Source organism: Clupea harengus, chromosome 12 (assembly GCF_900700415.2).
Source record: "Clupea harengus chromosome 12, Ch_v2.0.2, whole genome shotgun sequence".
NCBI classification, from domain to species: Eukaryota; Metazoa; Chordata; class Actinopteri; order Clupeiformes; family Clupeidae; genus Clupea; species Clupea harengus.
The window spans coordinates 17700490-17715138 of NC_045163.1; the positions used below are offsets into that span (position 1 = coordinate 17700490).

Here is a 14649-nt window from a genome sequence, read left to right on the forward strand (position 1 = left end):
AAGGAAAGAAGATGGAAGAAGGAAAGAAGAAAGGAAAGGAGAGTGGAAGAGGGAAAGAAAGAAAGGAAAGAAGAAAGGAAAGAAGAAAGGAAAGGAGGAAAGAAGAGAGGAAGAAGGAAAGAAGAGTGGAAGAAGGAAAGAAGAAAAGGAAAGAAGAGTGAAGAAAGGAAAAGAAGAGTGGAAGAAGGAAAGAAGAGTGGAAGAAGGAAAGAATAAAGAAAAGAAGAGTGAAGAAAGGAAAGAAGAAAAGAAAGAAGAGTGAAAGAAGAAAAGGAAAGAAAGAGTGGAAGAAGGAAAGAAGAGTGAAGAAAGAAAAGAAGAGTGGAAAGAAGGAAAGAAAGGAAAGAAGAGGAAGAAGGAAAGAATAAAGAAAAGAAGAGTGAAGAAAGGAAAGAAGAAAAGAAAGAAGAGTGAAAGAAGGAAAGAAGAAAGGAAAGAAGAGTGAAGAAAGGAAAGAAGAGTGGAAGAAGAAAAGAAAGAAGGAAAGAAGAAAGGAAAGAAGAGTAAAAGAAGGAAAGAAGAGTGGAAGAAGGATAGAAGAGTGGAAGAAGGAAAGAAGAGTGAAGAAAGAAAAGAAGAGTAGAAGAAGGAAAGAAGAGTGGAAGAAGGAAAGAAGAAAGGAAAGGAGAGTGGAAGAAGGAAAGAAGAGTGGAAGAAGGAAAGAAGAAGAGTGGAAGAAGGAAAGAATAATATTCCTAGTTATACAGTTGAATGGAGAGGGACAGAGAGAAGAGGAGCCTTGGAACCTTTGGCGCAGGTGTCAGTGAAGCACAGGTGCAAGCCAGTTTAATGACCCTATTATGATGTCATAATGGCCCAATGTAAGTCAATGGGAAAATTTGTATTAGTTTTTCTTTAATATCTTAAAAAGTATAACGTTTAGACAAATGAAAAATACATAGCATAAGTGTCCTTTACAAGACCTACACGCCAAAGTTTGAACGGAGTTTCTAAGTTAAGCGGTTCGAGCTGAATTAAGCGCAAAAGTCGGTAAAAAGAATAATAAGAAGTAGAAGAAGAATAAGAAACGAAGGAATAACAATACAGGGCATTTCATGCACTGTAATAAGAAGCCTAGGAATAACAATACAGGGCATTTCATGCACTGTAATAAGAAGAAGATGAAGAATAAGAAGCCTAGGAATAACAATACAGGGCATTTCATGCACTGTAATAAGAAGCCTAGGAATAACAATACAGGGCATTTCATGCACTGTAATAAGAAGCCTAGGAATAACAATACAGGGCATTTCATGCACTGTAATAAGAAGCCTAGGAATAACAATACAGGGCATTTCATGCACTGTAATAAGATGAAGAATAAGAAACGAAGGAATAACAATACAGGGCATTTCATGCACTGTAATAAGAAGAATAAGAAGCCTAGGAATAACAATACAGGGCATTTCATGCACTGTAATAAGATGAAGAATAAGAAACGAAGGAATAACAATACAGGGCATTTCATGCACTGTAATAAGAAGAATAGGAAACGAAGGAATAACAATACAGGGCATTTCATGCACTGTAATAAGAAGCCTAGGAATAACAATACAGGGCATTTCATGCACTGTAACTAGAAAATGCATTTCCTGAAGGAAATACCAGTGCATGAAATGCAAAAGTTGAGGAAAGGAAGAAGAAAAGGAAGAAGAGTGAAAGAAGAAAGGAAAGAAGAGTAAAATAAGGAAAGAAGAGTAGGAGAAGGAAAGAAGAGTGAAGAAAGGAAAGAAGAGTGGAAGAAGGAAAGAAGAGTGGAAGAAGGAAAGAAGAGAGAGTGAAGAGGGAAAATATTGAAAGAAGGAGAGAAAAATGGAGTGAAGCAGAGATATGGAGTGTGAAAGAAAGTAGACTGAGAGAGATAAAGAGAAAGATAGAGAGAAAAAAAAAGTAGAGTATGGAGGGTGTCTCTTAATATTCCTAGTTATACAGTTGAATGGAGAGGGACAGAAAGAAGAGGAGCCTTGGAACCTTGGCGCAGGTGTCAGTGAAGCACAGGTGCAAGCCAGTTTAATGACCCTATTATGATGTCATAATGGCCCAATGGGAAAATTTGTATTCGTTTTTCTTTAATATCTTAAAAAGTATAAAGTTCAGAAAAATGAAAAATACATAGCATAAGTGTCGTTTAGAAGACCCATGTGACAAAGTTTGAACGAAGTTTGTACGTTAAGCGGTTCGAGCTGAATTAATCGCAGAAGTCGGTAAGAAGAATAAGAAGAAGAAGAAGAAGAAGTATAAGAAGCCTAGGAATAACAATACAGGGCATTTCATGCACTGTAATTAGAAGCCTAGGAATAACAATACAGGGCATTTCATGCACTGTAATAAGAAAAGTTTGGATAACAATACAGGGCATTTCATGCACTGTAATAAGAAAAGTTTGGATAACAATACAGGGCATTTCATGCACTGTAATAAGAAGTAGAAGAAGTATAAGAAACGAAGGAATAACAATACAGGGCATTTCATGCACTGTAATAAGAAACGAAGGAATAACAATACAGGGCATTTCATGCACTGTAATAAAACGTCACAACTGTTTCGTGTGGTGGTGCAGTGGTTAGTCGGGTTGGATTCCCAACCACTGCAAGGTGACTGTGTGTCACTTTAGGTAAAAGCGTCTGTTAAATACCTGGCCTTTACCTTTAAAACGAATTATAGTTTTTTTGACCAACTGGACTGATTTTGTCGTGTCACGGCCCAAATGCGAGAGTGACACGACAGTGTTGCTGTCACGGTTACGCTGTATGTGTGTGTGCATGTATGTGTGTGTGCATGTGTGTGTGTGTGTGTGTGTGTGTGTGTGTGTGTGTGTGTGTGTGTGTGTAGGCCTACCGGTCGGGTGGGTCCCAGCTGGTCATCACCGTCAGGTCCCTGTTGTCCCTCATGCAGTCCCAAGGGATGTCATCGTCCTCTGGACTCAATGCCATCGCCTTCACACTGTCCTCTAAAGACGACGAGCTACGCAGGAACACAACACAACACCACACACACACACACACGCACATTAAACGACTACAGAAAATACTTAGGTGCTGTCCTGACTGGGCATACAGCTGATCAGGATGAGGGAAAGTGTTAGAGAGGGAGGGGCCAGTTAGACGAGTGGGCTTACAGAGGGAGGAGTTAGTCAATGCAACTATACAAGGAGTTTGAACAACTATGAGCAACTGTATTGCATCTTGGTAAGATGTAAAATGAAGCACATTCTATATGCATATTTTTTTTTCAGAATCTCAACAAAATATTTTACCAAAGTTTTAGCCATGAACCATGTGACTGTCGGGCAAATTTGACGTTTGGCGGGGACAGCTCTATATGGCTCTGGTAGAGGCTTCTTAGAGGGAGGGATCAGTGAGAGGGGCGGGGGTCACAGAGGGAGGGGTCAGAAATCAGAGAGCAGCAATCTGGTAGAGATCTGACCCTGGGAGAGGGATGTGGTCAGGAACATGTGGGTGTGGTCAGGTGTGTGTGGGTGTGGCCAGGGACGTGTGGGTGTGGTCATGGGCGTGTGGGTGTGACCAGGGGCGTGTGGGTGTGGTCAGATGCGTATGGGTGTGACCAGGGACGTGTGGGTGTGGTCAGATGCGTGTGGGTGTGGTCAGAGACTCACATGTCGGCCTCCAGGAAGAGGTCCAGCAGCATGCGCTCCGTGCGCACCTGAGCAAAGTGCAGCGAGTGGTTCAGACGCGTCCGAAACGCAATAAACTCCGGAATCTTCTCAAACGCTCCATACTTATACGCCTGGATGATGTACTCTGAGGTCTACAAACATCCACAAAAGCCCAAACACACCCACACACCCACACACACACACACACACTATATGAAACACAAGTCTACAGGCCGACAGGAAAAACAAGAACTCTTTTACACAGCATTTGGAAGTACATTTATTAAAGTGTGCATTTGTGTGTGTGTGTATATTGCATAATTTGTATGTGTATGTGTGTATATAATGAGTGTGTGTGTATGAGTGCGAGTGATAAACTTGAGAAAAGTAGGCGAGTGTAAGTGTGTGTGTTTGTGATGGTGAGTGTGAGTCAGGCGAGTGTGTCTGGGTGAGGAAGAATGTCTAAGCGAATGAATGTGTGTGTGTGTGTGTGTGTGTGTGTGTGTGTGTGTGTGTCTGTGTTTGTGTGTGTCTGTGTTTGTGTGTGTCTGTGTTTGTGTGTGTCTGTGTTTGTGTGTGTGTCTGTGTGCAGGGGTGAGGGTGAGGAGGCAGGCTCACATCTTTCTGGTTAGAGTGGAAAAACCTGAGGGAGAAGTTACAGGACTGGGAGGCGGCCGCAAACTGGCCCAGAGCCTCTGCATAGCGCGTCAGGAGGTACCTGCAAAACACAGGAGAAGCTATAAGACAGTCCTACACACACACACACACACACACACATTTAGAGATAAATGCTCCTTACCATGTCTGTGTGTCGGTGCGTGTATTTTACCCTACCGTGCTGGACACTCAAAGGCTACTATGAGTGCATGTGGGTTGTACCCGATCATGTCATGCTGAACGTGTTTGACGTCAAGGTTGGTGTAGAGGTCTACCACTGGGTGAGAGCTTCCTCTCTGTGTGTGTGTGTGTGTGTGTGTGTGTGTGTGTGTGTGTCATACCCTATTGTATTGTGCTGGACGTGTTTGGTGTCCAGGCTGGTGTACAGGTCCACCACTAACTCAAAGGCTCCTGGGTGTGTCTGTGTGTGTGTCTATGTGTGTCTCCTTGTGTGTGTCATACCCTATCGTATCGTGCTGGACGTGTTTGGCGTCCAGGCTGGTGTACAGGTCCACCACTGGCTCAAAGGCTCCCATGCGGCAGAAGAGCAGCAGCAGCAGCAGCTTGAACTGGGCGTTAGATGAGCTGTGAGTCAGACCCTCCTCCAGCACACACACACTCTGCCACAGCATCGCTTCATCCCCTAAGTAACACACACACACACGCCGTGGCACATTAAACATAGTCTTTGTGTGTGCCGTTTCCCCTGTCCCCTCTGTAAGACTTCATTCAGAGAGGTAACTATCACACAAACACACTTAGAAATGACACACTGACTGTATACATCCCACATGAGGTACTGGAAGAACAAAAGCGAGAGAGAGAGAGAGAGAGAGGCCTCACCAGTCTCCATCCACAGGTCTATGTAGACGTGTGCAGCCATGAGGCAGTACATATCCGAGTACTGCAGCTCCGTCTTCAAACACGACTTCCCTGAAGACACACACACACACACACACACAAAAGTTGTCTTGTCAAACTGCCGGTCAGTAGTTAGCTCCAAGTTGTTTAATGAGTAGGAATGGTCTGTGTGTGTGTGTCTCACCAAAATATAGGCTGTGCTGGTAGTGGGTTCTGAGTAGTACTGGTCCATGTGTGAGTGTGTGCATGCGAGTGAGAGTGCGAGAGAGTATGTGTGTATGTGTGTGTGTGTATGTGTGTGTGTGTAGTTGTCTTACCAAACTGTAGGCCGTGCTGGTAGTGGGCTTTGAGTTGCACGATGAGCTGCAACTTGCTGTCTGTGTCGAGTGCGTGATGCAGGCCCAGAGCGCGGCTTAGCTGAGTCACACACAGGTGGCGCTGCAGTGCGCGCGTATCGCCTGGCAACCCGGCACCGACTCCGCCCTCCTCGCCTGAGCCTAGAGGTACACCCTCCATCAGCCGATTGGCGAACTAGAGGGGGGTTGGGTAGTGAGAGAAAGAGAGAGTGGAAGGGGAGAAGAGCGAAAAAGATGGGGGGGAGAGAGAGAGAGACAGAGAAAGAGAGAGAGAGTGAGTGAGTGAGTGAGTGAGTGAGTCATTCCCAATCAGAATCAGATTCACCATCAGCTGTTGAGAGGGGACTTCTGCGCTTATTCTGATGCATTCTAGTCTGGTCTGAATTTCCTTGATGGTCTGGTCTATTCCCACCTACACATGTTGGCCGGATCTAATCTCACCTGTGTATGCTAGTCTGGTTTTATCTCACCTGTGTATGCTAGTCTGGTTTTATCTCACCTGTGTATGCTAGTCTGGTCTAATCTCATTGTTACAAGGTAGTCTGGTCTAATCTGACCTGCACACGTTAATCTGGTCTACTCTCACTCCTAGTATACGAAACAAAATATATGGGAGAAATAAACTGCAACGCATCACAGAATCAACTTGACTATCGTATTGTGACCCAAATATCATGATAGGATCGTACCGCCGCCTCTCTGGCAGTAGCCACCCTTAACCAGTTGGCCTGGTATAATCTCACCTGCACATGTTCGTCTGGCTGCAGCAGGTCCAGGAAGATTTTCAGGTCGGTGATACAGCATGGTTTATCTCCAAACTTCACAAAGAACTGCACCATGAGTTCCAGAGGGTCCCCTGCAGGACAAATGGAGAAAAGCATATAACTATACCATGGCCAAACTGCACTACACACTGCAACACAAACATCTCAAACTGAAATACTTAATGCACACACACACACACACACACTCACAGCAAAATAGACATCTCAAACAACACACAGGCCTCTCCAATTTAAATACTACTAGCGCTAAACACTGCAACATACATAGATCTCAAACGTAACAACTTCTAGAGCACAAAGAAGGATCACAGGCAAGTGATGATGGAAAATGATGTAAAAGGGATAAAATGTGTGACTGCAATGGGATCTGCTAGACATATGATGAGTTTCTAGGAGAGATAGATCGGTAGGGTTGTGTAAGGGGTGTGCGCGTGCGTGCGTGCGTGCGCCTTTACCCAGCTGTGAGGCCTCTGGTAGTCCTCTCTCTCGGAGTCGTCGGATGAGTTCTAGGCGGGACAGGTAGGGCCCTCTCAGTGGGCGCTGCTCCTTGTTGTCCTCCCCACGTACGCAGTCCTCCACAAAACACACCGCCTGGGCCACAGAGGTCTGCACCTCACCCTCAGGACAGCTACACACACACACACACACACACACACACACACACACACACACACACACACACACACACACACACACACACACACACACACACACACACACACACACACACACACACACACACACACAAGCTTTTATTCACACTGAAACTAATGGTATACGTGTAGGGTATATGGTGTTTGGGTCGGTGGGTGAGGTCAGGTAGTGTTGGCTTGTGTGTGCACACTGGTCTGAGTGAGCCTATTTTCTTGTCAACATGCCTGACGATGCTGTGTGTGTGTGTGTGTGTGTGACGTACTGCTCTCCTTCAGACGGGGGGGTCCAGCTCTGGTCCATCAGTTGGAAGAGGGAGTCGAAGTACAACAGATAGAACTGCCAATCATCAGGACTATAGAAGAGGAGAGATAGAGAGCGAAGGTGATGAGGAAGTGAGAGATAAGCAGGAAGTGTTACCATCATCTCTCCCAGTGAGAGGGAGTGAGTGAGACCATGTGTATGTATGTGAGAGAGAGAGAGAGAGAGAGAGAGAGAGTGTATGTGTGTGTGTGTGTGTGTGTGTGTGTGTGTTCTTACTTCTTGAGCAGTAGTTTATGTGAGAGGGCGTTGCACTCAGGCCATCGCTCCAGACGGCGGTAGAGCAGCATACACTTATTCTCCCTACACTGCAGTTCACTGGTCAGCTTATCTGAAACGTGCAAGTGCGCACACACGCACACGCACACACACACACACACACACACACACACACACACACACACAGACTATTAGTCCTTGTAAGTGCACACGTTTCAGCACAGCGTCGGCAGTAACGTTTTTCAGTACATTTCAGCACAAAATGTTGAAGGGTCAGACAGTTTCTATTGATCGGTATGGGATTGACAACTCATGTCTCCAACACAAAGTCCTCAGATTGGTCACACAGACGTGTCAGTCAGAGCTGACTCCGCCCCTCACCTCCTAGTGGTCCACGCAGCACCTCTAATGCCTCCACACACTTCCCCAACCGCTCCAGAATCATGAAGTACAGCTGCACCTGCGCGCACACACACACACACACACACCTTAGTAACAGCCTGTCCCCACAAACCTCAGTAACATCCTGTCCCAACAAACCACTGAGTCAGTCTTGGCGTACACACCTCGTACACACCTCGTACACACACACACACACACACACACACACTCTACGGTTGTGAAATGAATTGAATTTCAATTAAAATGACAATTATGGCTTCCAACAATTAGGAAAACAATGAAATCGAGATATAACAATGAATGGGCCGCATTCCGTTGCGCAATAAAGCCCTTGTTTTGTTGTGTGTTAACTATCACACTCATTTCCTTTATAGTGGTGTGCTTTCACCCCTCCCTAAAAGCCCAAACTCAACCTCAGCCACTGAATAAGTAGCGCTACTGATGAAATCTCATACATTTGAATATTCATGACGAAACATACGGTTACATTTGCTAGCAAGCTAAAGATATTAAAGTTGAATACTACAGGCCTAATTTACGAGGCAAATAACTAACGTCATCCAGAAGTTAAGTAAGGGACTTGTCTACTGTACTACTTAAATGATTCTCATGCATGTTTCAACGTCCAAATCTGAGGAAACACAACGCTACAGGGAGGAGCTATCCACTCTCTTAGCGTTATCCACTACACCCCTGTACAAGAAACAATTAGCTTTTTCTCAGTTATAGTAGCATAGTTTAAAGGCTAGCCCGGACCTAGCGTTAGCATCTCATCTGATTGGTCATCCGTCAATGTTTTTAGAATGCCAATTTAATTTACCACATTTATTTCAGTCCTGAAATTAATACTTCAACAGATCAGTTTGGGTTGACACGACAGACTTTTCAGTATCATGCTCACATCACATCCCAATATGGAAACATAACCTAACCTATAACCTAAACCAGAAGATATATTTTTAAAGTCGCAGTGCACACTATATATAGACACAGAAACACACACACACACACACACACACACACACTTCTTACCTCTGCCTCTGCCTCAATCTTCTCCTCCTTCACCATCTTCTCCACCATTCGCTCTGCCAGAGGCAGGAACATGGTCTGGGCCAGCTTCTCATCCTGAGCAGAGATGGCCTGAAAACAAACACACACACACACACACACAGATATAAACCCATACAGACAGATTGTGTGTGTGTGTGTGTGTGTGTGTGTGTGCATGAGCTTGAGTTTGCACATGCATATGTGTTAGGCAGCTACCCACCTGCATAAGTAGGCTCATAACAGACCAGAAATAGTAGGGATTCTTGGGAACAATCTTGTAGAGAGCCATTCCTGCCTGCAAACAAAGACAAAGGTTTATCAACAGCACACACCACCCGACATGAACACAACAACCAACACCGACCAAAAACAACAATCACATTACAAAAGCTGATGATTAATCAAAGCTAAAACCTCAATCAGAAATCTAGTTGTCTAACCAGCCTAACCAGCCCTCTGTCCTTTTAAAGGCACAGTCCTCGTTCATAAAGGTGTGCATATTAACCATTTTGGATGTTCGAATATCTGACAGAATCCACAAACGGTTATTCGGTTATTTGGGGCTGGCTACAGTAAATGGAAAATGTATTGGGAAAGTAGTAGGCCTACAACCTTTTGTTGTGAGTGTGTATAGACCAATACTTCTGCATTGTGGCACAGGAGGCTGGTCACAGACAGTCTATGGCTCCCATAGACTTTAATGAGAACAACCTTACCATTTTCCCATAATGTCGATATCATTTTTAAAACTTTAGCAGTCACAGACTACAAAATATATTCCCATCAACAGGATCACTAGTCACTTTAGTGATCTATTTTCACACAGGATTCCCCCCAAAAAGACAGCTGACCGAACAGCTGCGTCCATCAAACGACACCCATCCTAAAATTCCTAATAGACACCGACTGTCTTGGCTATGCTACCGGGGCAATTTAACTTCTCGACAGTCTCTATACTTAGATAAAGCATAAAATTTCACATTGGGATTTCGTTTCTTATTAATATTACAGCTGACGGCACAACTCTTTGGTATTACCATTTCTAGAGAGCCGTTGCTATGTGGCTAAACTGCTACCTAGCTGCTAACACAAGGCAACATTACTAGCCTATTGTTTCCTCATAGGATTACATGATTTTCCCCTAACTAGACACGTTACCTTTTCAATTTGCTGTGGGCATACAGAACTATTACTGTAAACAGATATTATTTAATATACATCTGATACATCACGGAAAAATGATAAAACACACAAAAAAAAAAAAAAGATGGTCAATTTTCTACCAGTAGGCTACTTGTTACTACCTGGTGGTTATCTGCCACCAGGTAGCGGTCACGAGCCGCAATGTTTGTATACATAGGATTGGTCTATGGTGACATCTCATTCCACAAATAAATTGTTGTGAGTGTACATCTCCACAAACGAACAGAAGAAGTATTTGCTGAAGTATCTCAGAATATGTACAGAATAACCGAAAAGGGATACTAGTGTTCGAATAGTAATGGATCAAATGATTATCCAGATATTCGATAATCCATGCATTCCCCTACTCGATCCTGGCGAAAGGTTGGTGATATTTGAGTTCAACCTCCAATCAAATACACCCCTCTCTTCAGTGTTTTTTTGATTGGCTGGAATAGTGTATTGCTCGGTCCGAGCCACTTCGTTTGTTTCCCATTTACAGAGCCAGGGCCGTGCACGACCACTGGAGATTTTTTGAGCCCACAAACTAGAACTTAGAGTAATTTGCTGAATTTGACGACAAGTGTAATGGGTTACAATCAAGGACTACACCTTTAAAGCAGAATCAGCGGCCTCAGCGGCAAACCAGAGCTGGCGAGACTCCTGAAGTCATGTTACGCAGGCCTGCCAACATTCAGCCCTCGCATAGGCCTTCCTTCTAGGCCCTCAGGTGTGCAGCACTCCAGGCCTGTCCTCCTGTGTGTGTGTGTGTGCGTGCGTGCATGCGTGTGTGTATGCGTGTGTGTGGAAGAGAGACAGAGTGAGGGAGATAGATAGATAGATAGAGAGATAGAGGGAGAGATAGAGAGACTGACCTGCTGCATCGGCCTTCCCGCTAGGCTGTCAGTTTTGCTAGGTGTGTGTGTGCGTGTGTGTGTGCATGAGAGAGAGAGAGAGACACTGACCTGTTGCATCTTCTTGTACTCCCCTACGCGAGCATACGCCATGAAGAGATGAGAATGATACTCCTCACTGCTGGGAACCTTCTTCACGGCAGATTCATACAGCTTAGTTACAAGCTCAGCTGTGCACACACACACACACACACACACACTCATTTTTAGTTAGTTAGAAGTGACAACGCTCACGAGTATGTACACACACCTGTATCAGGAACAGCATATAGTAATGTCTTACGCCGATGCATCTCTCTGTAGAGTATGGTGAGGGCCTGTAGCGAGTTGTCGTCAGTGGGCTCCAGGACGGCGACCTCCTGAGCCAATGAGAATGCATCCTCTTGTCGGCCTGTCCGCTGCAGGCCAATCGCCTTCAGGACCTACAGCGACACACACACACACACAAGCAAATCTCATTCCACCATACGTCCAGTTCAAAAACCTGCACAGATTTCTCTCTCCCTCTCACACACACAGACACACATAAATTACACTCATCAATGTGTGTGTGTATGCGTGTAGTAGTTTTGTGACGTGGTACATAGGTCTATTAGGGCTGTACTTATGGTTAGATGGTATAGGAGGGTTGGACATTATATGGTATAGGAGGGTTGGACATATATTCAGTTATATGTGTGTGAGACGGTGTGTTGCCCACCATATATGTTATGGTTAGACAAGTGTATCTGTGCTAAAACAGGAGTGTGTTTGGTGTGTTGTGTGTACCTTGGCACAGTGCAAGTCCTTGTGCTTCTTGAGCAACTTGTCTGCCTGCTGGATAGCCATCTTGTTATTGCCATTGTCAAGATAATCTGGGGGGAGGGGAAAAGAGAGAGCTTCACACCTAAAAAAAACACACGCGCGCTCCTCCTTCCCACATATAGACTAAGATATACCTACATTTTCCGAGGCGTTTCCCCAGAGTGTTCTAAGCTAAGGTACTAAGCCAAGTTAAGGCTCTTGCCTAAAAGACACTTTAGTAAGCTTGAGCTGAGCCTCTCTTAGCCGTCCCAACCAGCTTAACCAGAGCCACAGCTCATCCTGCTAGTACAACCACTGGGCAATCCCTATGCCCCAGTCATTAAATGTTCTCAGCTGGTCTGCCTAAAGGTTGTGGATATTTGTGCTCAACATGCCAATCAAATTCCGTGCTCCTAAAGTTTGGTTGGAATTGTTTATGGCTTGATCCGATCCACCATGTTTGTTTCCCATTTACAGGACAACATGAGAGTTTAAATGCACACACTGCACGGACAGCTAAAGGGCCGTGATGAGCAATTTGCTGAATTTGACAAAAGGCACAACACAACGCAGTTGACAGCAATTTGTTTATTTACATGGTTAGGTAATTAAATTATTACAGCTCTGAATATCACATCACAAGTTCATCTATTCAACCCATGACATTATAAAGGCACACCAGTCTTATCAGGTATTCACAGCTGACATGTTGCGCTGTGTTATATTTTGTTTTACTATTGTACACCTGTGCTCTAATCTGACTCAAACCTGCGCACGGCCGTTTACATGGGATGGTCTCCCTTGGGGAAATGGTTTAGGAAACACTTGTAGAACTGGAAGTTATATACCTTTCAAGCCATACTGGAACGCTAGAATAGGTTTATATCATAACTGCTAAACACGACCCAATACCGAAACATTAACTTCAGAGAACAGAGCTGGAATCGAACCTTAAACAAACAGAACTGATCAATCACACAGGAACATGAGAGAGAGAGGGGGGCAGAAGGAAAGCATGACACAGGAATCACCATCCCTACAGCAGAAAACACCCTCTCAGCATCTCTGCGTGATTAACCAACTGCAGAGGGCTGGCTGGTTAGGGTTCAAACTCATGATACTGGAGATGGAGTCTCTTCTGTACACCAACACCCCCCCCATACTGCCACCACGCTCCCCTCTAACTCTGACCACACCAACTACAGGCAACACGTCACTAACACAAACATCTTCTCTCCAGTTAGGCCGGCCTCGATAAAATGTGCCCTAAACTCAGTCCAGAACCTCTCCAGTGAGGTTTCGTTCCCATGCTACCACTCCAGATACAGCATAGGTCATGTTTCATGCCTTTTAATTTACTCTGATAATCTTGTCGTTACCAACTTATGCCATTTATAAACACGCAATTCCTTATCGAATTCCGTTTCAACACAGCAGTCATGTGTCGAATTATTGAATGAATTATTATTTCGCGTTTCTCTGCATACGAACACATTTGCATTTCACCTGGGCGGAACGCTCACTGAATGAACCAGGCATTTGAGCCTATGCTACCGCCATTGCTCACAGCTGCATAGATGACAAGCAGCTGCTGTCAAGAACGCTTGTGGCTAACCCTCTGATTAGCTCAGCAGCTAGCCTTTCCAGGAATGTAGCTGGCTACCTATCGTTTCTGGTAGGTTAATTATAGATAACTATATGCAGAAACCAAATCATCTAGCTAGCATGCTATCAAAAGCTAACGTATAGCAGGCTAGCTAGTTAGCAAAAGCTGCTGCTACAAAGTTATAAGTGAATGCTTTGGTAAGCGTATTTTCATTAATAGTTATATTTCAGGTATAGCCCAAATCTAAAGGGAACGTTATGCACGTTTGCACAACTGTCGCCGAGAGCTAACTTGTTAGCCTACAATGGCTAGTTAACACTTTCCTCATCTTATTTTGAAAGCTATCAAATCTCCAGTTACTGTACAGGTAGAACACCACTATCTATCTACCTACCGTAACTACAAAACAGAGACCATCAAGCCTACACACATATATTTAAGGACATGGCAGCAATGCATCACGTACAGTGAAATGAGGGGACATCAATGAAGCCCTTGAAACACAAATAGGAATCCTGAGGTGCACTGTCATCCGGCTGTGCGGAGTAAGCAAGTCCGAGGCTCTTCTATAGGGGCCTTAAATATCATCGATAGACTCTGTTCAAAACTACCTGCACGGGAACCACCTCGACACTGCGTATCAAACCTCAAAGCCTACAGAGGGGGATCCATACTTGCAGCAAATAATGATCACTTACCGTAAATTGGTCTGAGTCTCCGGTCGTTAGGGTCTTGCACATGGCCCCTCGCCGCCATGTTGGAGGTTACCAGGATTATATTTTGCGCGTGCGCATTAGAAAACAATCCGGAAAGAAAAGGGTCCAGGGCGATTGCTTTTCCTTCACATACATCACACGTACAGCACTGGGCAGAGTATTAGCGCTGTTTAACAGTAATTCATTAATCAAATATACCCTTCTATACTGAAACATTTATAAAAAAAATATTCAGATGGCAAATACATAGGCGCCTTAACTTTAAGGGCAGAATCAAATAAAGGCAGATTAAACGATTGTGTTTAGTCGTTTAGTTTTACCATAAAGAGGCGCGCTCTGTCTATGGAAAGGGGTCAAAACGCGGTCCAAAAATGTTGATCCTGTTTTGTGAAACTATTTGGAGAAACACCAGTTTTAGCCAGCGATGAACAGTTTTAGTTGACGTAATGCTCCATTTTGGCGCTTCGATGTAAGATTACTTGATCTCTTAGGTTATAAAATGAATTCTTAATCTATAACAATGACAGCTA

The 14649-nt window shown here is 44.4% G+C and overlaps 1 protein-coding gene across 1 annotated transcript in view; it reads right to left on the reverse strand.

The window, feature by feature from the left end:
- The window catches only part of naa25 (N-alpha-acetyltransferase 25, NatB auxiliary subunit), a 26255-nt gene extending 12027 nt beyond the window's left edge, over positions 1 to 14228 (reverse strand). The window contains exons 1-17 of the mRNA XM_012830273.3: positions 14102 to 14228; positions 11783 to 11868; positions 11298 to 11436; positions 11066 to 11184; positions 9139 to 9213; positions 8901 to 9008; positions 7848 to 7926; positions 7467 to 7578; positions 7192 to 7281; positions 6731 to 6903; positions 6234 to 6346; positions 5452 to 5665; positions 5117 to 5206; positions 4736 to 4916; positions 4235 to 4334; positions 3617 to 3768; positions 2839 to 2964 (exon numbers count right to left, since the gene is read on the reverse strand). Coding sequence (XP_012685727.2) covers positions 2839 to 2964; positions 3617 to 3768; positions 4235 to 4334; positions 4736 to 4916; positions 5117 to 5206; positions 5452 to 5665; positions 6234 to 6346; positions 6731 to 6903; positions 7192 to 7281; positions 7467 to 7578; positions 7848 to 7926; positions 8901 to 9008; positions 9139 to 9213; positions 11066 to 11184; positions 11298 to 11436; positions 11783 to 11868; positions 14102 to 14159 — 2015 coding nt within the window. The 5' untranslated portion in view covers positions 14160 to 14228. The remainder of the gene's footprint in view (positions 1 to 2838; positions 2965 to 3616; positions 3769 to 4234; positions 4335 to 4735; positions 4917 to 5116; positions 5207 to 5451; positions 5666 to 6233; positions 6347 to 6730; positions 6904 to 7191; positions 7282 to 7466; positions 7579 to 7847; positions 7927 to 8900; positions 9009 to 9138; positions 9214 to 11065; positions 11185 to 11297; positions 11437 to 11782; positions 11869 to 14101) is intronic.
- Between the last annotated feature and the right edge of the window lie 421 nt (positions 14229 to 14649).